The sequence below is a fragment of the Lacerta agilis genome, chromosome 2, assembly GCF_009819535.1.
Source record: "Lacerta agilis isolate rLacAgi1 chromosome 2, rLacAgi1.pri, whole genome shotgun sequence".
Taxonomy (NCBI): domain Eukaryota; kingdom Metazoa; phylum Chordata; class Lepidosauria; order Squamata; family Lacertidae; genus Lacerta; species Lacerta agilis.
In genome coordinates, this window is record NC_046313.1 from 3249524 (window position 1) to 3273507 (window position 23984).

General features: G+C 44.3%; 1 protein-coding gene across 5 annotated transcripts in view; it reads left to right on the plus strand.

Moving 5' to 3' along the window:
* The window catches only part of LRP1 (LDL receptor related protein 1), a 314902-nt gene that overhangs the window by 176787 nt on the left and 114131 nt on the right, over nucleotides 1-23984 (plus strand). For all 5 annotated transcript variants that reach the window (XM_033137230.1, XM_033137222.1, XM_033137247.1 and 2 more), the window contains 6 exons: nucleotides 5507-5669; nucleotides 11262-11484; nucleotides 12627-12816; nucleotides 20251-20394; nucleotides 22707-22943; nucleotides 23442-23622. In XM_033137230.1, coding sequence (XP_032993121.1) covers nucleotides 5507-5669; nucleotides 11262-11484; nucleotides 12627-12816; nucleotides 20251-20394; nucleotides 22707-22943; nucleotides 23442-23622 — 1138 coding nt within the window. The remainder of the gene's footprint in view (nucleotides 1-5506; nucleotides 5670-11261; nucleotides 11485-12626; nucleotides 12817-20250; nucleotides 20395-22706; nucleotides 22944-23441; nucleotides 23623-23984) is intronic.

The window sequence follows — 23984 nt, forward strand, 5'->3', positions numbered from 1 at the left end:
AGTCACTTCAGAGTCAGGACCCTGCACCTCATCCCACAAGTCTCTCAGAGATTCATCTTCCCCCTGTTCCACTAAAAACTGGGTGCTAGATTCCTGTGCATTCGGTAGCGTAATCAGTACTTCCTCTCCCACAGGCTCTGTGTTTGGTGCAGTAATGGCAGGATTTGAACCCACAAGGGCTTCTTGTTTCGCTCTTGTGATAGCATGTATTTGAGGTCTCTGGTTGGCTAGGTCGTTGCCTATCAGAACAGGAACCTCCAGATCATCCCAAATACCCACTGTCCACTTGCCATTGAAATCTTGATACTGAATATTTACTTCCGCTACCTGCACCTCAAACTCCGGTCCCCATATACCTTTTATGCTGTAAGATTGGTTTGGGAGATATTGTTCCTTAGGAATACAACTAGATCTCATCAGAGTAACTTGCGATTCAGAGTCCTGTAGTCCCACTAACTCTTGTCCATTTACTCTGACAGTCTCCAAAAATTCCTTATTAACCTCTTCCTCAGATCTCCAGACCTGCATAACTTTTGCAGAAGCCTCTGTTTGACTATACGTTGGCTCCTGGACTGGTTTCTGCGGAAGGTTTTTAATATCCGTCTGAAGTAACAGTTTTACTGGCTTCGCAACAGCAGCTGCAGTTTGTGCCTTGACCACTAGAGAGCATTTATTTTGTATGTGACTCTCACTTTCACAAAAGAAGCACGTAATTTTCTTTTGAGGAGACTTATCAGACTCGGATTGTCTGACAGGATTGGGTTCTTGTCTTTCCTTTCCTTCCCCAGCTTGCCACAGTTTATTTTTCTGTGAAGGCGTAAAGAATGTGACTTCATTACTATCTTGGCTCTGAGATAATTTTGCTCTTAGCCGTATCTCCTCCAGCCTCAGTCTTCCCAACTGCAATTCTCTCTCCATAGCGAATCTCTCCCGTTCTGCCTCAACCTTGGCTAATTGTATTCTTTCAGATTGCATTCTCTCCTCAGCAGCTATCTTAGCCTTTTCTTCCTCAACCTTCGCTAATTGTACCCGTTCTTCTGAAGCTAAACGCTCCTTCTCTTTCTCAGCTTCTAATTTATTTTTCTCTTTTTCAGCTTCCAATTTATTTTTCTCTTTTTCAGCTTCCAATTTATTTTTCTCTTTTTCAGCTTCCAATTTATTTTTCTCTTTTTCAGCTTCCAATTTATTTTTCTCTTTTTCAGCTTCAATTCTGGCCATCTCTAACTTCATTTTCATCATCTCTAACTCTACATTAGGGTTCTCTCTGGTTTCCGCCTCATCGGGTCTCTCATCACCCTTAGCTTCCCTAGCTTTCCTCAGGTGAGCCATTTTTCTGACAGAAAAAATACAGTTGTCTGATTCTCAACTAAACAGGCGTGTGGGTGTTGTTTACGGATCACGACGCTGCCACCAAATAAATGTGAGGGATCCCACTCCCTCACCCTTTTCGATTCTTCCCCAACCGTGACTCTCCCTAACTTTCACTGTCCACTAGGATGAATCCTTCCTTGGTTATATGGGAGTGTCTCTGGGGTACCTCAGTGCTTTACGTTCTTAAAGTGAAACTCCTGCCACCTTGGGATCTCCCGCCCTGGGTTCCCAAACTGCTGCAGCTTGCCCTTTCGTTCTGGCAACTGCGTGGCACCTTTGGCTTCCCTGCCCAGTCCTCTGTGTGTTAGGTAAATAAGCCACCCGTCCCTTTTACCTCAAGGAAACCTCTCGTGCTTTTCCCCTCAACCACACCTCTAGAGGTACTGACGCACTGCCACAGTCAGTGAACGTTTAAACACTTTTAACTTTATTAAGGTAACTTGAAAACATGGATATCTTGAGTCAGTACTGGTACAAATCTTCTTATATAATTCAGCTCAGTTACAATCTTTCCTGCATCCCGTTAGCAATGGTAAATGACCTTTCCTCCCATTCCCCAAAGCCTAACCTCGCAGTTTCTCTTTCTAAACCTCCACACCCAACTGCCAAACCCCCAACTGCCTTTCTAGGTTGTTCCCCCTCCTTTTAGAATCTCAGGTAGCTCCGCCTCCCAGGGAACACCCACCTAACATGGGAGTGATAGGTTAACCCATGATGAACCAGGCCTTATTCCGCCACACTGGCCACATGTCCCAGAAAAACTGTCTGCGGACAAACACCGGCTCCCTTGGCCAGTAAAGTGAGATGAGCGCCGCAACCCCAGAGTCTTTTGCGACTGGACTTAACTGTCAGGGGTCCTTTACCTTTACCTTTATGTTTAGAAAACTGGGGTGTAAAGACGTTCAGTCAATAAATGAAGTATGGCAACTGTAATCTCTTGCAAATAGAATGTGAGAGAAGCCTGTATGGTGTTCACTTACATCAGATCTCTTTTGCACAGTTAGAAACTGTGAGTTAGAAAGAACCAGAATCTACAGTCTGCAAATAAACAATTTGCATAGTGAGCTGCAGTTATCCTTTTATTGGTAATTTAAGCATAATAAGTGCCATAGTAAAGTCCCGCCCTGGGCTCCTTTGGAAGGAAAGGCTGGATATGAGATTTAATAATAAATTCAATAACAAAACTGTAATTTGGTGAGAACTACATTCTGAAAGGTGTGTGTGTTTTGGGCAGCACCATCCTATGAACTGTACTTGTGAAAGAGCAAAATAATGTTCTCGCCTTTGTAAAGGATGTTCCTTTACAAAGAATTAATTAGGAAAACCTATGTTTTGATTTCTGTTTGTCTTAGATTCAGTGTCTGTTTTGGATTTTGTTATGGGGGCTTGTTATGGAGATGCGTTACTGTAGATTATAGTAACTATTTCTAAATTTGCACCTTTGTATATAAATTAGCATATGCAAATTTTATGTAAACCCACATAGTTGTGGGCTGAATAGGCAATGTATTTCTTCCTTTTTGATGATCTGCAAGTGGCCACAATAACTAACCTGTAGTTGAGCACCTGGAAACAAGTGATCCTGATTTTATTAATCCAACCACAGTTACTCATTAAATCTGAAATGGCGAACTGTGGCTTAATGTCAGGATCTTAACCATAGGTAGAAGTTGATTTAAGATTGTGCTTTGTAAGCTCATATTAAACTTCATTTTTCCATTTTGGATATAATGGAATCAGAATGTAAGAGCTTATGAAAGGAGGTGGCATGGGGAGGGTATTTCACAAGCCATAATCTGAGCTTTTGAACCTGGCCAGAATCTGGGGCCCCCTTTTTGGTTTGGTGGTTGCTGCTGCTTCCCAAGACCCCCCCCCCCCCCCGGCCTTCTGCCACTGCACTTTAGCAGCACACAGTTTGGGCCTCTGTCAACAAAGTATTTTGGAATGTAGCAATAGGCTGTGGAGGCCTAGTGCTCTCAGAAGCCCATTGATGCCAGGACTGGAGAAAAAAGAAAACCCTGTGAAACACGGAAAAAGTTTTGAAAGCTGTTTTCAAGGGGGGCACAGGGCGGGTGAGGGAGCCTAATTGTGGGCAGCAGCCAGTTCCCCAAGAACAGAGCAGCACAGAAGGATGAGAGGAGAATAGGCCTCTAAGTATCTCAGTGGGAGAGCAATCTTCTGCCTGATGCTCTATTCTTCAGTAACACAAAACAGCCCAGTGGGGAGGAGAAGGGGTTGCTTGGGGTGGTTCCTTGGCAGCAAGAAAACTAGGAGGGGAGGCATGTGATAGGGGGTGAGATATGGCAGAAGAGCAGGCCAGGTGAAGCGGCATGCGGTCAGTGGACATGGGGAACTAGGTTAGTCCCCTAAATATACCTGGTAAATTGGAGTATTAAAGTATTAATACCTGGTGCCTCCTTCCCAAAGCCTGGGAAGCTTCTGCCCGGCTTAGGGAGGGAGGCGGGATGCTCACAAACACAATGTCCCTCCCTTCCCACAATCGCCTTTACAAGCTGTTGCCTCTGGCCCTAACTGTTCCCCAAAGAAAAGTTTCACAGCACACCACTGCCCAGCTGTGTGTGTGGTGGGGGGGAGGTGGGGAGGAGAAGAGCACTAGTAAGAGACAGGGTAGTCATGTCTCACGACCAATGAGGCTACAGGGTCACATTCAAATCCTTTTTGTGTCATAGCCGAACAGCACAGCCTGAAATGCATATAGTCTAAATAGGCCTAATTTTATAAGGCTATTTTATTTTTCATGGTATTATATATAGCTTCCTCTGGCAATTGAGAAAAAGTTTTTATTTGGAAAGGGCTTTGCCAGGTTTTTTGTTTTTTGCTGAGCATGTTGCTCTCTTTTACTGCTGTAGTTTATATGGTGGTTTTAGAAGGCTTGTTCATCATCTTGAGTGCCTGTGCTGTTCGAAAGACAGCTAACAAATTTTTATAAACAAACTTATAAATGTTTTTAATAGGGTCACTGGGTTTATGTTCAGCAGGCTCCTGTCCCTTAAAAGGGTTGTACAGAAAGGGAAGTTCTGCCGGTTGTAGTTTCTTCTGTCAGTGTAGCTTTGTGTTTGGGAAAAGTTCCCTTAACAAAACTCTCAGTTATACACATTTCCGAGAGAGAGAGAGAGAGAGAGAGAGAGAGAGAGAGAGAGAGAGAGAGAGAAGCAGCCCTAAGAGAGGACTGGAGAACTTCATGGTGTTCTAGATCTACCACCTCCAGTTAACTGGGAACTTATTTCCTGAAATGGAGGTTTGGTAAGAAGACATGATCTGGATGACAGAGCTGCAAAGGAGGAACAGAAGTTCCATGTGATGTGTAGCTGGTTCGAACCATTTCAGATTGCAGATGGGAGAACAGAAGTCTGAGCGCTCCCTCCCAAACAATACTTACTAGCAGCACTCCCCCCCCCCCCCCCAGAAAAACAGGTGCTGGTACTCACCATGAACTTGTTACAGTAAGTGTCACACTTTTTTTTACACTTTTTGAGTACCGCCTGGAAAAAAGCACTCCTTACTAGACATATAAAACTTACCGGTAGCATGCTGCAGAGAAGGTTGTAGCTTAGCCTTCTCTTTGAAGATCTTTTGCTTTTCTGAGGTACTTTCATTCACGGAGTGCAAGCACTCTCTCTATAATGCTGGATGACCTGGAACTCTTGAGACCTGTACCATGAGCCTGACTCTTTACAGATCCACTGGCAGCTCTTTTGCAATTCAGTTCCTTCTTGTCCTGAGGAACGAGCTGATCAGATGTACCTGTACAGATGAAAGGCAGGTTGTAAATATTTTTGATGATGTAGTAGTTGGAGGCCTCATTTTACTATTTGGACACTCTGAACCATGGTTTCCAAGGAGTTTTGACAGAATCGAAGAATCAAGATTCCCCACAGTTTATTTCTCATAGGTGTAGCTTTCAAAAGGAGTCCACCGAAAGTCCAAATAACTACAAGACTGATAAGGCAGATGGGCTCGGCAGATAAAAATATCAACAGATGAAACATTACCTACCCATTCTGTATAGAGCCCAACTCCAGATTGCTGGCCTTTTGAAGAAGCTTAATTTCTGAACTGTTCTTGACCACGAGTTAACATTTTACTTACCACATCCTTCGTTTTCTTCCATTAGATGTGGAGCAGATGGCTATTGACTGGCTTACGGGCAACTTCTACTTTGTGGATGATATTGATGACCGGATATTTGTCTGCAACAAGAATGGGGTCACCTGTGTTACGCTGCTTGACCTGGAACTGTACAATCCCAAAGGCATTGCACTGGACCCAACCATGGGGTGAGAATCTTGTGTGTGCGGGTTGTGGATGAATAATATATTTGTTTGGGAAAGATGGAAATAATGTTGCAATTGGTGGTTTATGAACTCGATACAGTAATTCCTGGCTTTAGGACAGGGATGTCCAACAGGTCAATCGCGATCGACTGGTCGATCCCCGGGAAGTTCTAGTTGATCACTGCCGATCTCAGGCTCCTTTTCCTTTGCTTTTGCCTAAGAGGACGTGGCCCCGCCCCCTCTCCCCTCCTGCATTTTCTCCTCTTCTCTTGAAAGGTAGACAGAGTTTTAGCTGTGAGACAGATCGATATTTTGGTGAGCGGCTAATCCCCCCCCCAAAAAAACAGGACTTTATTCCCTGATCCTCACTAAAAGTGAGCATTTCACCCCTGTAAAAAAAGCTGAACAACTTTGACCTGAACCCCTAAAAAAGGGGCATATCTCCCCCCTAAAAAAGCTCAACAACCTTGACCTAAACCCCTAAAAAACGGGGGTAGGTCACTGCCAGATTTTAATTTTGAAAGTAGGTCGCAGTCTCTTGGGAGCTGGCCACCCCTGCTTTAGGAGAATGGTGCAGCTTGGAGGAAGAGCATTTTATGTGCTCCTTCCCATGACGTTTTCCAGTCATTTTAAAGAAGATTGGCTGCATAAAGTTTGTGTATTATTTATTTATTGTGATGTAATCGATGCAAAATAGGATTTCTTCTGCATTTTCAAGATGTGGTCATGCCCATGTAGAATCCATGAGCCCAGAGCTATAAGTAATGCACTTTTCATGCTTGACTTTTTCTCTTAAATTATCACAGTGTCCTTTGAATAACTAAGTGCCTGTCAATGTGAAATCTAACCAGCTGAGCAGCAGTGAAATGGCATACGAAATGGCAAACACCTCTCTTTCCTTCTGCCCCATTTCAATTATTGACCTATTAGAAAGCATAGCTGAAATTAGGAACATAGTGGGAATTATTTGGGAACGAATGGCAACTTTATATTCTGAGAATTGTGATAATTTGTCCATTTAAGCATGGGCTGGTGGGTGGGTGAGCTGATTTATAGAGTTGATCTTGAACGTTGCCCTGCCATGTCCAAGGTATTAGATTCGAGAATCTTTTGAACCTGGGTTCTATGAGATCCTTCTTTGCTGCATCAGCACCTATGAGCTATCAAAGGAATCCTCCTTCCAAAGAGTGTAAGTGCCTTGCTAGCATAGGTCTACACGTGGCAGGTGATTGATAGTGAAGAAATGTGAAGTCTGAATCACAGAGTATCCTGTGAGCCCAATTTCACATAGTACCTGTCAGCTGAAGGCTGGGCCTACACAGTGTCAGAGCCTCCAAGGATTGGCCATGACCTGTGGTGCTGGATTTGACTTCAGCTGGCATTAGAAGGTCATTTGGGCTCATAATTTACAACAGGAGTAGCCATTGTGGTACCCTTCAGGTGTTGTTGGACTGGAGCTCCTATCATCCCTGACAATTGACGATGCTAGCTGGGACTGATGGGAGATGTAGTCCTGCAACATTTGAAGGGTACTATGTTGCCTAGTCCTGATTTACAGAAGAGGCACATAATGTCTGAACCCTCCCTGATAGACGTGTTCCTGCCTGGAACATGCTATCAGTGTCAGTTTCTATGGCTCCTTTTGGGTGTTGTGAACAAAAACTGTTCTTGGAAACATTAGAGACCTTTTTTTCTCCTGGTTTCCTGGGACACAATTAGACACTTTCTGCTTCAGCTATGAGGGTTAGTGCAGCATCAGCATGAGCTGAAATGCTCAGCATGTCTGGTCTTGAGAGGATCAGATGCACTGATACTCTACCCCTGATCCCTAACTATAGAGCTGTCTGGATGTGCTGTAGAAAACCATAGAATCTGTGTAATTGGCGCTATGTTATGGGTGAGCTGCACATCAGACGTGTAGCTATCCCATTCTGTCTGTACCACATTTAGAGGGGAGTGCCTCACCTCACTGTGCAAAGGACAAAGTGGCTTCCCATTAGTGACCAGACGCTGTTAAATTTATGGATCCTCTCTGGTCAAGGGTCCAAGGATCACACTTCAGTTGTACTTGGCATGATGTGCTTGCTAGGCCTCTTGAAGGTCAGACAGTTGACTTTAGTGAAATCTTCTTGGAAAAGAGGAAGAAGATGATGGTAATATTTGTGTCAAGGCACTGCTGGAAAAAACTGAAAATGCTGAGGGAAAACATAAAAGGAAGTTCATGACATTGTAGCTCAGTATTGCGTCTATGCATATTTGGTTGCGCAGATGTTTATATTTCATCACTGACTTTGCAAGAAAGGATAGAATCATCTTGTCTGGCATGCATAAACTTGCTAAGGGTCTGGACCAAATCAAGGTTGTGCTCAGTTCATACAAGCATGCATAGAGTTGACCTTGAGCAGATACAGGGCATGCATTTCCTCTGTGCTGGGGTCTTGCAGCTGCATATAGACAAGGCAAAGTGCTCCAGTTCAGTCAGGTCTTGGTAGCTTATATCATCTTAGAATCAAGGAAGGAGTATTTGTTACCCGTTGTCTCCTTCTTCCAGGCACATGTCTCTGCTTTCTGCCATGTTGCTCTATGTAGCCTTCCCCCTCCCTCAGGCCACCTCCTTCACATTTGCCCTCAAGGCTCAGTTCTCTTACCAAACTTGTCCTCAGCACCACTGGCACACCTTACTAGCATTTCCATTGACACTTGACTCATCATCCTCTGGCCTTGTTTCTCCCCGGTTTGCCTAAAGTAGGTTGTTGTAAGCCAGGCTTTCTCAAACTCGGCCCTCCATATGTTTCGAGACTACAATTCCCATCATCCCTGACCACTGGTCCTAGCTAGGGATCATGGGAGTTGTAGGCCAAAAACATCTAGAGGTCTGAGTTTGAGGAAGCCTGTTGTAAGCCCTCTGCACAGAAATGGGACCACATTTATGTGCTGTACGGTACTTGCTGCAAGACTGGCATTAAAGAGATGCTAAATGCTGCTACTATTCAGCAGCAGTCATAAGAGTAATGGAATTCAGGATGATGGAGTGGCTGGAGCGCTGCAGAGTTCAAGACCCACTGGGGAGGGAAGTTGGTAACTGTATACTGTACAATGCATATGCAAGAAAGAAAGCTTCCTGGCATCCCAGAAGCAGTGAGAGGGGACATTTTGTAGGGGAGGTGTGAGGTGGTGGTGAGGGTGTGTTAACCCATCCACTGCCTGCCTGCTTGGTTAGGCTCCCTTGAAACCCAACCAACCACAGCTGCTTTTCCTCCTGCTGGGTAGTTTCAGGTGCACATTTAGAAGCCAGATGGGGGAGTACTTTGGGGAGAGGTTTCAGGCATTCAGTTCATTGTATTGCACTTTAAGTGAAAGCAAAGAGTTTGTGTTGTGCTGATGAGGCCTTAGAGCAGGGGTCAGCAAACTTTTTCAGCAGGGGGCCAGTCCACTGTCCCTCAGACCTTGTGGGGGGCCAGACTATATTTTGAAAAAAATATGAACGAATTCCTATACCCCACAAATAACCCAGAGATGCATTTGAAATAAAAGCACACATTCTACTCCTGTAAAAACACCAGGCAGGCCCCACAAATAACCCAGAGATGCATTTTAAATAAAAGGAGACATTCTGCTCATGTAGATTCCCGGACCGTCTGCATTTAGAAGGCGATTGGGCCGCATCCGGCCCCTGGGCCTTAGTTTGGGGACCCTTGCCTTAGAGTGCAGCCCAAACACACATTCTTCTGGGCCAGAGTGGGTTTACATAAATTGGGTGGGGGGAGCATTGAAACAGTGACACCCTGCCTCGTCTCCTATCCAGATTATCCCGTTAGCACATTGATTTGCAGAAAATCCGGTGGGGGTGGGGTGGATACTTTAGGGAGTTTAGTAGGTAGCTAAATCTTAAGCACATTTACTCAGAAGTAAGTCTCATTGATTCTCCATGGGGCTTACTTTCAAGTATTTAATTTTTAACTCAAGATCTATGTACAATGGGGATGAAATCTTCACCATTTGAAGATGAGTGCACCAGAGGGCACTCAGATACTATGTAAGAACATTCCAAATACTGATGCTTCCTTTGTGTCAAGCTTGAGGTCTAGTAATCCGAGTGCCCTTGAGGGCCTTATGGTAGATGGATATGGTCAATCTGGCCTTCTGATATCCTTGTGCTAAACCCAAATAAATTGCATTTAGCATTGAAGCAAAGAAACAGGAATGTGTGTGTACAAGTGTGTATTTTTCACCATTTTGTATCAGGTTGGCTGCTTTCCTGAATACTCAAGAAGCCTCCTTCTGCACTTGATGTGTTTCCTTCCAGTGTGGATGATAGATAACGGTATTTAGAAATGGGTGTTCTGTGGCCAAAGCATACCTTAGTCTGCCACCTAGTGTTTATTTTGGTTTTCTGATAGGTAACATGATATAACCCACCCACCCCCGTGTTAGGGTTTTCAAAAAATAAAAATAAAAGAAATGTTTACATTATGTTGCTCTAACAGTAGTTTTTACACTAGTGGGTGGTGAGGCTTAGGATCTCCTCCCTGCTCCTGTGCATTTTTCTCAGGCAAAAGCACGACACCAAAAGCTGTACTGTACTTCGTTTTAACTTTTCCTGGCAGCTTTCCCCCCCCAACGTTCAGTTGTGAAGATTGGCAGGTAGAACTGATAGGAGCTGAATGAGCTAGCAGTCCCTAGTACCCTGCTACCTAAATCCTCTCATCCAACCCCCAGAGGCCAAACTGTTCAGAAGCAAGGGCGTTTTGCAGTGACTTCTTAAGCGTACATCCCATGCACTTGAGGAGAAGCCTCATTGGACTCAGTGGAACTTCCATCCAAGCCAAACATACACAGACAGAGCTAGACAACTTTTAAAACCATAGGAGTGCAGGCATGGTTGAAAAAACTCAGAAGCTTGGGCCTCTGTGATGGCATGCCACCCACCCATGCTTCTCTTGAAGGAGACCGGTGGGGAGACTACATGCATTCCACATGTATCCCTACCCTTCCACCGTCATTGTGACGGGAGGGTTTAGGATTGCTGTCAATCTGTTTCATAATCTTCCCTTGATTGGATAGGATTGGAGACTCATTACCACCATCCCCTTTTCAGTTTCAAGTCCATTATGTGACTGGACTGCTCCTTATAGACTTCATTGAAGTCTCACTCTAGAAATGAGGCAGACTCATTTTGTTTTTAAAGTAGCACATTGCTTAAAGACATTAATTGAAAGAGGAATGTTGGATCTGGAACTTCTCAGCTAATGAACTTGTGTTCTGGTGGTTACTCTCCTGATAGATTTTGGTCCATTAATGGAAAGAACAGCTTTGAAGCTGGATTTCATTTACAGCCTGATGCAGTCCATGTTTAACCAAAAGGAAGTTCAGCTCAGTTCAATAAGACTTTTTCCCATACATGATTAATGAAAAGTATTATTATTATTATTATTATTATTATTATTATTAGACTGGTTTCAATGCATTCAGTAGGCTTTACAAGTAGCCTTAACCTATGAGTTTGTTTAATTAAAACATGCAGACCTGAGGTTAAGTAATTGAAAAGATTTTCTGCTTGAAGTACTCCTCACCTGCTTCTCTGCTTTCTTGCAGGAAAGTTTTCTTCACCGACTATGGACAGATACCGAAGGTGGAGCGCTGTGACATGGATGGGCAGAACCGCACAAAACTGGTTGATGCCAAGATTGTCTTCCCCCATGGTATCACCTTGGACTTGGTCAACCGACTAGTTTATTGGGCAGATGCCTATCTTGACTACATCGAAGTGGTGGATTATGAAGGAAAGAACCGGCACACTATCATTCAGGGCATCCTGGTGAGTTCTCCTTTGGAGATCCTGCAGCAGGAGTTATGGAATCCCTTGGAACCATGGGGTGGTTAAGCCCATCTCTGGTTCCTTCTGGTGCACTGCTGTCTTTGGGAATATCAATATCACTAACGACTGTGCTTCTAATTTATCCTTCAACTTACGTTGAGAGATACTGTATATTCTGGCGTATAAGACTACTTTTTAATCCAGGAAAATCTTCTCAAAAGTTGGGGGTCATCTTATACACTTGGTGGAGAATCTGCGGTCGAGTGTATCTCAAACTCTGTATTTGTTGGGGGTCGTCTTATACGCCCAGTCGTCTTATACGCCGGAAAATACTGTACCTAAATGTAGCAATCTAACTGCAGGCTTAAGCAAACTTTTTTTAAAAAATTAAAGAGATCTTAAAAGGCCTGGGTTGTGAGCTGGAAAGCTGCTCTGAGTTCCTTAAACAAGATGACAGCACTGATGTTCAGCACATAGACATTTGCTGCATAGAAACAAAGTGATGTCGGGATTGTAAGCAATGCGGATGAGTCACAAGAGTTCTAAGAGATCTGAAGGCCAGTGGACCTGCTCTGCCAACTGAAAGCACAGAGCAGCCTTCCCCCAACCTGGTGCCCTCTATATGTTCTGAACTGCAGTTCCCTCCAGCCTCAGCGAGCATGGCTAATGATCAGGGGTGATGGGAGTTGGAACTCCCTGCCTATTGAGATCAAGCAGGCGCCTTCACTGCACCCTTTCAGCACCTGCTAAAAGCATTCTTGTTTAGACAGGGTGACCCAGGTGCTTAGAAAGTTGAGGTGATTTGAATCTGTTTTAGTATTTTAACTTTTTTATGGTTGTGATTTTTTTCTCGATTTTATTGTTTTATCCTTTTGTAAACTGATTTGTGGGGTTTTTTTAAACAATCAAACGGTGTTTAAATTTTATGAACTAAATAATAAATATATAAATAGTTGAGCAACCTCAGCGCAGCACCAGCTTGGGGGAAGGCAGGCATAAATTCTGAGCCATAGTGTGCCATAATTGGACAGCAGGTACAGCGAAGAAGGGGACCGGAAAGGGAAGGGCTTTAAGCTGAGTAAGCTGCAAAATAAAAAAGCAAAGTGATCCACACACACAAAAATCACATTTGTGCCCTCTAGATAGAGCATCTCTATGGCCTGACTGTCTTTGAAAACTACCTGTATGCCACCAACTCAGACAATGCCAATGCTCAGCAGAAAACCAGCGTCATCCGTGTTAATCGATTCAACAGTAGCGACTTCCAAGTGGTAACCCGGGTGGATAAGGGTGGAGCCCTTCATGTCTACCACCAGCGACGTCAGCCCACAGGTATATAGGGGAGTGGGTTTGGGGTAGTGTTTGGAGGGAAAGAGGTGGGATGTGCTGGGGCTGAGGACCAGTTGAAGTGCCCAGCAAAACTGTTGTTGGTTTGCTTTGTTGTATCACCTTGATGTTTGGTGGTGGAGGTCTGTGTTCATTGTGAAATAAGGCAAGGATTTGTTCTCTTTGGGAATGGTGCCAAAATCACACACACACACACACACACACCTCTCAGCAGTGCTATGAGCGTAATTAAAAGTCATTCACAATGTCACATCAGACTCCATCTAGAAATAACGGCATTACATCCTAACCAGAGGACTTAGTCCACTCTCTGCATCCCATTCATTGCTGCTGGATCTATTCTTCTGTCACAACTACCATCAGTATGGCATCAGATTGAGTAATAAGTTTATTCTTGCATTCCATGTCCTGCTCACTTAGCATCACAGAGAGTGGTCCAGCCATCCCTCCTGCATCCTATTTTATCACCCATATCTGGTCAGTCCATTCTTTAGGCCAGTTTTTTAATTATCCACATAGCATTGGTCTGACTAGTCTCTCTGTCTTGGTCATATATCATCAGATTGATTGAACTGCCCACCCTCCTGCCGTGGTTGGTTGTATAGGTGGTTCATTTTTATCAGGACTCTACTGAATGGCAACAAAGGAGTGTCTTGCCATCCCGCTTTCTCATTATGTTCATGTATGAGCAACAAAGTTCCATGAGGTTGTTTTAGCAACAGGTACAGAACAGTGTGCCATTCTGCAATACTGCCTTATCTGCAGGCAGCTACTTATACTTAATGATCATTTAGAAAGTGATGTATTCACACATACTTTCCCTCTCTCAGGATGGGAAAGGTTGTCCAGTGGCGTAATCTGCTCAATTATAAACCAGGTTTGGAGGATTATCTATATAGAACTGATTGGTTTATTTGAGAAGAGAGCTTAACACTTGCTAGATTTCATCTAATGCCACCTGTGGTATTAGAGGGTAGGTTGTTTAAGATTCCATACAGTTCTTAGCTTTGTCACTGCCAGATGCATAAAGAGGATCTTCCTCACTGTTTGTTTGATTGCCAATTGTCTCTAGCAAGAGTAAAAATATCCTGCTGATATGTTAAGAAAAGCACTAATTGGTCTGACCTCCAAAAGTTAGGGGTTTTTGCTTTTTAGGAATGGCTTCAGGATAACAAGTAAAGCTGCTACATTTTTAATTATGTTAGCTATGCCATAGGTGGATTCTGTTAAGTGCTGGATGAGGGGAGGGGAACACACAACTCTGAGGCTTGCTGCAGCTCAATCTGTTCAATGATCTGCCCACCTTGTGTGCATTATACCAGGAGAAAACAGGATGACAGAGCATTCCAGACTGATTAGTGCTTGAGCCCTAAAACAGGACAAGGGAGAGAGGTGTTAAAGCTATCTTTCTTGCTAAAATGTTTTTATTGCCAGTAGAAATTTTATTGTTGGAAGTGGGAAATTCTGATCGAATCTGACTATTTATTTGGTTTCTGCATAGAAAGGTGGCACATTGCTGTCCTTTGCATTTCATGCACATACTTACATCAGCATCTGATGAAGTGGGCTTTAGCTCATGAAGACTTATGCCACAATAAAGGGCAGTTCTGAACACATTTACTAGGGAGTAAGCCCCACTGGAAATAATGGAACTTGCTTCTAAATAGACATGAATATATTTGCATTGAAAATATGTTTCTCTTTTAAGGTACCAGCAAGAGTCTACATTCTTTTTGCTATAAGAACGGGCTGGTTTGCACATCACAGTAAAGATTTGGCTTAGTTTTGCATGTGAACCAGTAATCCTCATTTGTTTTGCTCTAATCTAGGGTTGCCATATCTTAAAGAGAAAAATAGAGGACAGCCCAAGCTGGGGAAAGAGGCATGCAGGGCTGCCACCGCGGCACCCTCACACCTCTTTCCCTGGCTCAGGCTGGCAGCAGCCACGGCATGCAGAGCAGCATGAGCTGCCTGAGGACCCCCCCCCCCGACCCCAAACCTGGACATTTCCTTTAAAATGTAAACAGACACCCAGGTGGGCATGTTGCCCCCCCCCCCCAGGACATGTCCTGGTTTTCCCGGATGTATGCCAACCTTATCTAATCAAACCATGAGTGAAAGCTAAGGTTTGTTCCTAGCTTATCACTAATGGTTTGCTTGGGAGAAACAAACCACGTGTGCTGGTCTGCACATAATGCTAAACCAAGATGCATGGTTTGCTTCAGGTTGCTTCAGGCACAATTAAAACAACCACACCTCTGGTATTTATAGCTCTGAGCAATGAGTAATGAGTAATGGGGGCAAGCCTTTACCCTTCTACTCAACGGCCATAGACTTTTATGAGTTGTACACACATCTCTTGTTCTGGTTTCACAAGAAGGTTGGCAGCGGCTGGTATTGTTCCTGCTGCCTCCCACCAGGTGCTTCAAAAATGCTAATTAGCTGGTATATTAAAGGGTCATTTTGCATTATTTCCCTTTAGATTTAAATGGTTGTTAGCTCAGCTTAGCTGTTGTTTCCTGTCAGCAGCAGCAGGAACACATGTTATAGGTCTTAAAGGGTTTAGCAGCAACTTCACCCAAGGAGGATTAAGCAGAAGTGTTGCTGCTCACCAAAAATGCATAGGATGCTCTGCTTACCAGGTGCCCAAGCATGTAAAGGCCCACCTTTCTGCCTGGCCTCATTGGTTGTACTCTCATAGCTGCTTTTCAAAGTCCCCCTTTCTGAGTCTTGCACATGTCTCTCACACTCATTCTTCTCCATACAACTGCTGGCCTAGCCCCCTTTTGCCCTTCTAACTGCCTGTTTGCTCATGGCACCTGCTCTCATATATCTTTGCACCCAAAGTTTTGTTTGAATTCCTCCCAAGCAGTCGCCCTTTCAGTGAGCTGCTGTCATGTAGTGGCAAAGAGAAGGAACTGTACAATATAGAAGCTCATGTTAGAATGTCACCTCTGCCATGAACTCCCCAGGTGGCTTCTGCATCAGCTTCAGTCACCCCCATCTGCACTTTGGGGATAATAATGTTCACCTAGCTTGCAATAATGTTTTAAGAATCACTACTAAATAATGGTCTGGATCTAGACTGAGGGGGGATCTACATAGTGCTAAGTCACCACAAGACTTTCTGCATGTGCAATGGAGTGTTCTCATCCTGTGTGTCCCCTAAATTTATTCTTGTGACTCAACTGTTCAGAGCAGATTTGGGGAGGGTGCAGGGTGCATTCAGTGGAAGAAGATTGGGAGGGAGTCCTGTTGCGCAGGGAGAAACCCTTCCCCGATGGGATGATGATGACGACGACAATATCTATCACCTACCTACCTACCTCCTATCATCTATCTATATCTGTCATCTCTGTCTGTCTGTCTGTCTGTCTGTCTGTCTGTCTGTCTATCATCTATCTAATCTGTCCAACCTACCAACCATTCTGACTGGGTTGCCCCAGCCACTCTGGGCGGCTTCCAGCAAATTAAAACAACAATTAAAAAAATTAGGGCTCAGTTCCAGCTGATTTTATTTCCTTTGGGGAACAAAATACTATTTACAGACTGTATAGTGACAACCTGACAGACACTGAACTTGGCATAATTAGTGGTGGGTTAGTTGAATACTGCCCTAAGCTGTTTGAACTTAATTCGTTGGACTCAAGTCATGACGACTAACTTGTGCCATTGTTTCAATGGGACCTAAATTCAGCCAACTTAGTCTGGATCTAACTCAATGTACATGAAATCCTTTGAACACCTGAAAGCAAATGCTCCTTTTTTTATCTACTGTGTTTATACACTTAATCTCTTGTTATTGCTTCTTCATGACCCAGCTCAGCGCTGCCCAGTGCAAAATGGCAGGCCCTCTTCTTGTGCTTTGTCCAGTGGCTGCTTGCCTGCTATTGTTGCTAAGATGCCCAGAGTGCCTCTCTCTAGTACAGGTCAATCCAAACTAGGGAAGAAGGTGGGGAGGACATCTGGAGGGAATACAACATGCTGCCTACTTATGACATCAGGCAGTGGTTTTCTTTGTACTACAGTGTTCAGATCTGTGACAAACCCATGCTTCCTGAGACTAGAGGTGAAAGGTTTTGAGTGTGCAAGCCTCTGAATGGATCATGGGAGCAGTTTTGGGGCTTCTCACAGGCATCTGGTTGTCCACTGTGAGAACAGGATGCTGGACTAGATAGGCCACTGGCCTGATCCAACAGGGTTCTTTTTATGTTCTTAGTCTTACACACAGCATTTGTACATGCAGGCAGCAACCCTTTTGCATGGGGGGGGGGAGGGGTTTCCGTTCCTGGCCCTCATGCATAAGCGTGCTCTGCCCCGTTAACACCCTGCCCTGCCCCCATTACGCCCCCCATTCTGCCCTCTTCTGGGTCCAAAAGGGCCTGTGTGTCAGCGATGGTGCATCAATTGGACACGCTTAAAATGGTTACCTTCTATATACACCTAATAATGTAAAAGTGTTACTATGACAAACAGGTGTTCAGAAATACATTTGTCATACAGGTACACTAAACAGAATTGGGTTTGGTCTCAGCTTCCTACAAACCAGCATTTGGAGGCCCCTTGCTTCACAGAGACCAGCGTGCCATTTCGTGTCTGTGAAGAATTAAGACACTTTGTGTATTGTGCTAGCGTGCAGAACAGGAATATAAGCACTCCTGGAAGCTGAACACATCTTTTCTGAAACCGCGGTGGTGTGTGTGTTCTAGCTCCCCCTCCCCCTCTCTCCACCTGCTTCAGTGGCACTCCAGTTCAGCTTCCTCCGGCTCCTGTTACAGATGGTTGTCAAGTTCTCTCAGAAGTGTGTGCACTGGTTGCAAAGAGCCTCATGTATCACTTTTAATTCAGGTTAACTTACTAGAAATTACTTCTAGTCTGTCCAGCATTTGAGTATTGGCTGTTTCTGACCTCAAATCTAATCACCCAGTCTATGCTAAAACCTGATAACATTAGCTGTGCCCCAAGTGGGCCTTCTTGAACATTTGGTTATCTCCCAGCAGCTCTTTCAGAGGGAGAGGGGGAGAGAGAGAGAGAGAGATCTCAAAAGCTGTCTCCAGAGAGGACTCTGCAGCATATGATTGATTGATTGATTACTGCCCTGCAAAAGAATTAAGCAGATGTGGCATCTTGAAATATTAATGGCTTCCTCCAAGGGCTGTTCTTGCTTCTTCCCCAGAGCAGATATATTTGACTAGGTCACAGTGCTCCCAGGAAAATCCTTGAACAATGGATGAAAGTTTTTCTGGCGCTCAGTGGTGTGCTTCCTTCTCCCCCCTCCCCATCAATCAGCATCCAGCACTCTTCCGCCTCTCCCCCCAAAGCCCTTCCATTCATTCTACTTAATCAGTTTGCGTGTTGAAAATCCTCTTAGAGTCTTCGGATGGCTGCTTAAGAATCACTGAACCATTAAGCTAATTGGCAGGTTTCAGGGAGGGAAGTCTCTGTATCATCTGGGATGGCTACCACTCAGTGTACTCCCTAAGTCAGAGCTTTCCAAACTTTTCATGTGGGTGATACACTTTTTAAACATGCATCATTTTGTGACACGGTAATTCAGTTTTAATAGCAAACCAGAGGTTAAGCTAACCCCTTGCCAGTTCCGGGAGGAGCACGGGGAGCATTTGCGCGACACACCAACATACTGCAGCCGACACACTAACATGTCGTGACACACAGTTTGGAAAGCTCTGCCCTAACTAATAAAGCCAGGACAAAAATGGGTGGGTTTGTGGCACTCAGGGTCCCCTTAAGGCCAGATTTGAGAACTTGTGGGCCTTCAGATGTTGTTTGTTGTGTAACCACACCCATGATATGGGTTCCCCACATGCTTCTTTTGACCTGGGTACAAGGCTGCATGGGATGACAGCCAGAAGTTCCCAAAACAGGATGTATGTTTGATTCTCAGATCCTCTTTCTGAGTATCTGCGTAATGAACTAGGCAGCATCTTGTGCAACAACCTGGAGGGAAGTGTGCCACATGATCATGCATCTCACCAAAATGAGCCAGTCCAGTTAAAAGAAGCTGAAGATTGGGGAAATTAAAGCACAGTTCAGAAGTTGAAAGGAGCATCTTTCCTAACAATTCTTGTTAAACCTATTACTATTAGCTTAAAGTTGATGTCTCTGAAAATGGTTCTGAAGCCTCAGTTGGTGCAAAATGCAGTGGTCAAAAATTAGACTCTCAACTTTGATCATATGTCACCAGTCTTAAGGTGGTGGCCTCTTTGTGTTGGTCCCAATTCAGCGCATTGGTGCTTTTGCTTAAAGCTCTTTTAAAGCTTAAGAACCAAGAGATTGAGCTACCCTGCCCATACAACACCATCAACCACTGCTGCCCTTCTCCCAATGGTTTGTCAGGAGAGGTGTGAGCTTTGTTGCTGTTGTTTTGTTTGCACCCCTTCCCCTATTCAGCAGTTACGCCTGGCACCAATTTTGCTGTTTTTTGGGTGCCAGGCAAGAACTTTTACAACATTTTTACTAGCATAGGTATTTTAAATGCTCTTGATGTCATAATTGCACTTCTTTCTCCTGGTTGTTTTGGGTGTACTTTGGTGTTGTTTTATTTGTTCTTTTGCAAACTACTTTGAAATGTTTGATAGAAGGTGGTATATAAAGATTTTAATTAAGTAATAAAATTTAGTGAATTTCCCAAGGAGTGTCTGCGTCTCTTAACATGTAGATGCAGCACCACTAGACAGAATAGTAGCTTTAATAAGAACAGGTAGAATAATAGAAATTATCCCAGTTTCTCCTTAGCTGATAGCAAGATCTCATCTAATTGAAACCACCCCCAGCTTTATGACACACTATTGACATTGTGTGATTGACAAAAACTTCCTATAAGTCTATCTGCAAACCATGCACATTTGAATTTAGGTCAGACTGAAGCCAGAAGATCATAGACCTCTAATATAAACTATAAATAATGTGAATGGATGTGCTAGAAATCCAGATTGACACATCTATAGGGAGTCCCACAGTTTTTGTTGTTGATGATGTTATTACTGTATTATTATTTCTAAAGCACATGTGCATGCTTTCTAGAGTAGAGTCTGCAAGCACTTGGTGCAGCTACCTTGCTGAAGCTAAGCGGGCCTTTGTTTGGTCTGTGTTTGGATGGGTGACTGCCTGGGAACCACATGCACAACATTGCCTTTGCTTCTACAGTGGAAGAAAGGCTGGATTTAAATGTAGGTATTAGATAGATAGATAGATAGATAGATAGATAGATAGATAGACAGATAGATATAAACACATACTGACCACCATACACTTGACATTTCTCCAATATGATCTTGCTGTTCATACTTTGGGCATGTCAAGTGCATGCTGACAGATGGTTTTAAGAATCACAGTGGAAGATAAAAGATGTAGGCTGTGTCATTAATAAACTGTATGGACTTTTCTTTGTTGCTGCAGTGAGGAGTCATGCCTGTGAACAGGACCAGTTTGGCAAACCGGGTGGCTGCTCTGACATCTGCCTCCTTGGAAATAGCCACAAGACCCGAACATGCCGGTGCCGGTCAGGATTCAGCCTAGGCAGCGATGGAAAGTCTTGCAAAAGTAAGTGGCCTGCAGACACTAAGGCTGGAGTGAGGTGGGGAGGAAGCTTTGCCTTTCAGTTTTAGTCAGCAACAATTTCCCTTAATCGTCTCACCCTGTGAATCATTGTTGTCAGCCAGCATATATTATACAAAGGTGTTTGGTGAGACAGGGTCATTATGGCGGCAGAAGCAAAGTTGAGAGTGGGACCGATGATTGGTGAACTTATTCAGGGCAAAGAAACAGGGGAGAGACTTGGAAACTCATGACAGAATCCTGAGATTTGAGTATTTTTGGCAGAGCTGGAGCAGTTCTGTTTGAATCCAGCATCACTTCACCCTGTGCTATAGCATGGCTTTCCAGCAAAATGAGCAAATATATTATGCAGAAGTCAGAAGGTAGCACCATTTTATCACCGCAGCATTGTCCATTTGTATCCTGATTGGTGCTAGCAAACCCACCACGACAGCCTTGTGGGGCAATAAGTCTTGGCCCCAAGCTCCCTGTTGGCCAAGAGGAAGAGCAGCACAGAGGGAGCGCTAGAGGGGCAGCTGGGAGCCCAGATTTCCCCACTGAGCTCTCTCTGGATGGATGGATTGATTGTTCTCTCTGTGTGTGTCCTGAATGTGTCAGCATTATTTCCTGAGCCTGTGGCTTATGGCCTAATGGCTCTCCTCCTTATGGGAAGCTGATGCTTTTAACATTCCATACCTGAGGTAGAAGGCAAGGGTCCTACCCAGGCATCCTGCCACCATCAGATCTGCACTAATGAAAAGCCCCAAGTGACCTCTGAACTACTGCCTATGTGATCTGGGTGCAAGGGAGCAGAGGCACACATGAAATCAGCCCCAGCTAGAGTTCCCGGAATACCAGATGATGCAATGCGACAGATGTACTGTATGAGCCAATCTGTTTGTGGATATAAAGCTGCTGGTCCAGAGTCCAACTTGTGGTTGACTTTAGGCCAGGAAAAATCCTTGCACAAGAAGGGATATGGGTTGCCGCTAAATATCACAGTGTGAAAAGCTGTTAGTCACCAAGCATCTGTCCTCCTCCTTCTTTTTAACTCATCAGTTCATTATAATGGAAAAGGCCAGAACCTGCAAACCTTGCTGACCTCCAGTTTTCCTTCAGTCTCATAGATACTGACTGTGCCCTAGAGGCTGAAGACCAAGCAGTTGGCTGGGTTTCCTTGGCTGTAGACTAGGCACAAACAGATTAAGTTTAGAAGTGGAAGGGAAAACGTTTAGCAGCCCGAGTGAACAAATGCTCAGTGGTCCTCATGATTCTGAGCAAGAGCTTGTGGATATGGGGGCAGTATTGCTGAAAGACAGTAAATGCATCTAGGGCTCCCAGTGCCTTGCCCCGTGGCTCCTATGAGGCTTCCAAATGTATAATTTTAAAAATTCTCTCTTTTTCCCACCACCCTAGCCACATGCAGATCAGTAAAATAAATTCACATGATGCATTCCACTTAAGGGATTGTTGTCTAAAAACATGGACAACTTTCTACCTCTCTTTACAGGCATTGCTTCATGCACTGTGCAGTCACACAGCCAGCTATTTGCCCTTAACCATCCTTCTGTTCTAACCCAAACATGCCAAATGTAATTAGCATATAAGCCAATTGAAATATATGACTCCAAATGTATGGGGTTATATTATTTGCTCTCTAGGGCTGGTGTTTAGATATTGCTTACTTACGATTTTAAGAGAGAATTTGCAGCTTTTCAGTCTTCCAAAGCAAAATATGCAACAGTTTGCAACAAGGAAATGAACTTGAGGAATCAAAACAGGTTCAAATATATGCAGGTGACATTGTTTTCAGATAGCTGCTTTCTGACTTAGCAAGTGGAAACTAGCTCTGGTCCTCTCTGCTTCCTCTGTTTTCAAGAATAGAGATGACTACTGCTTGTCTTTTCATGGTTGTAGGTGGAAATTAGATGCACCATACAGAGGCTGACTTTAAAAGGGGATTGAACAAATGATGGATAAGTCTTTCAGTGGCTACAGATCATGATAGTTATATGCAGTCTCCAAGTTTTAAGAGGCAAATATGCCTCTGAATACCAGTCACTGGGGAGCAGCAGAGGAAGAGCGACGGTTGTATTCATGTCTTGCTTGTAGGCTCCCCAAAGTCATCTGGTTGGCTGCCATGGCAAACAGGATGGTGGGCTAGATGGACAGTTGGGCTAATCCAGTAGGGCTCTTCTTACGGGTTTTAGTTTGGTCACTGTGGAAGACAGGAGTGCCCAAGCTTCTAGATGAGCTTCAGTGCAAATCAAAGTTAGCCTAGCTTTGTTGTTTTGATGCTTCCTCTTGTCATTTTCCAGAGCCAGAGCACGAGCTGTTCCTTGTTTATGGCAAAGGTCGGCCAGGCATCATCCGTGGGATGGACATGGGGGCCAAAGTTCCCGATGAGCACATGATCCCCATTGAAAACTTGATGAACCCCAGGGCCCTGGATTTCCATGCAGAGACTGGCTTCATTTACTTTGCTGACACCACCAGCTACCTGATTGGACGACAGAAGATTGATGGAACGGACAGGGAAACAATCCTGAAAGATGGTATGTACCCCTTTCATCCAGGCAATAGTCTGCTTCAGTATGCTAGGTGCTGGTCTGGTTTCCTAGTACAGTCTGTGTGGGGCTTGGAGTAGAGAGAGCAAGGTTCAAGTGCCCACTTACAAGAAAGGGTAGAATTTGGATTTTGGTACACTGTTTTGCTCAGAATGTAGGCCAGCTGATAGGTGTCAGAAAAGTGCACAGCACAGATTGTACTATTTTCACACATAGATTTCTTTGTTTTTTCTTGGGTACCAACCTGAATGTTGTGTTCTGCTGCTGAATCTCTCTCTCTGCGTCTTTTGCAGAGTAGGTGTGGTCTGCACATGTGTGTCCATCATGCCTCGTGCCTTGTCTGTTTCAGTAGAAATCAAACCAATGGAGTGCATGGCACCATTCATATGGCCATGTCACTTTCACTTCAGTCCTCAGTTTCTGATGCGTCCCCATCTGCCTGGTTTGCTTTTGCTGAGCATGATTGTTGATTTTAACTCCTTCTAGGCATTCACAATGTGGAAGGCATCGCTGTGGACTGGATGGGCAACAACCTCTACTGGACTGATGATGGGCCCAAGAAGACGATCAGTGTTGCCCGGCTATCAAAGGCTGCACAGACCAGGAAGACTCTGATTGAAGGACAGATGACTCACCCTCGAGCCATTGTAGTGGACCCCTTGAATGGGTGGGTGTCACCATGCCATTCCAATGAGGACCAGGGAGCCTACTTTTGGCTGCTGTTTAATAAGGATGGGAATGTATCTATAGGGATGCAAAGCAAAAAGTGGACATGCACAGCATGTGCTATCCAAACTTCAGTTGAATTCTCTGCCTAACCTACTTCACAGAATTGTTCTAAAGATAAAATAGGGAAGAGGAGAATCACACCACCTTGAGTTCCTTGGGGGAAAGATGGGATATAAATTAAATAAACAAGCTGGCCAAGAGGAATAAGATAGGCGGAACACCTCCAAGCTTGTGGGAAGTATTCTTGCACACCACCCCAGTCTCTGAACAGTGTAAAATTTCAGGGGTTCCAAGGTCTGT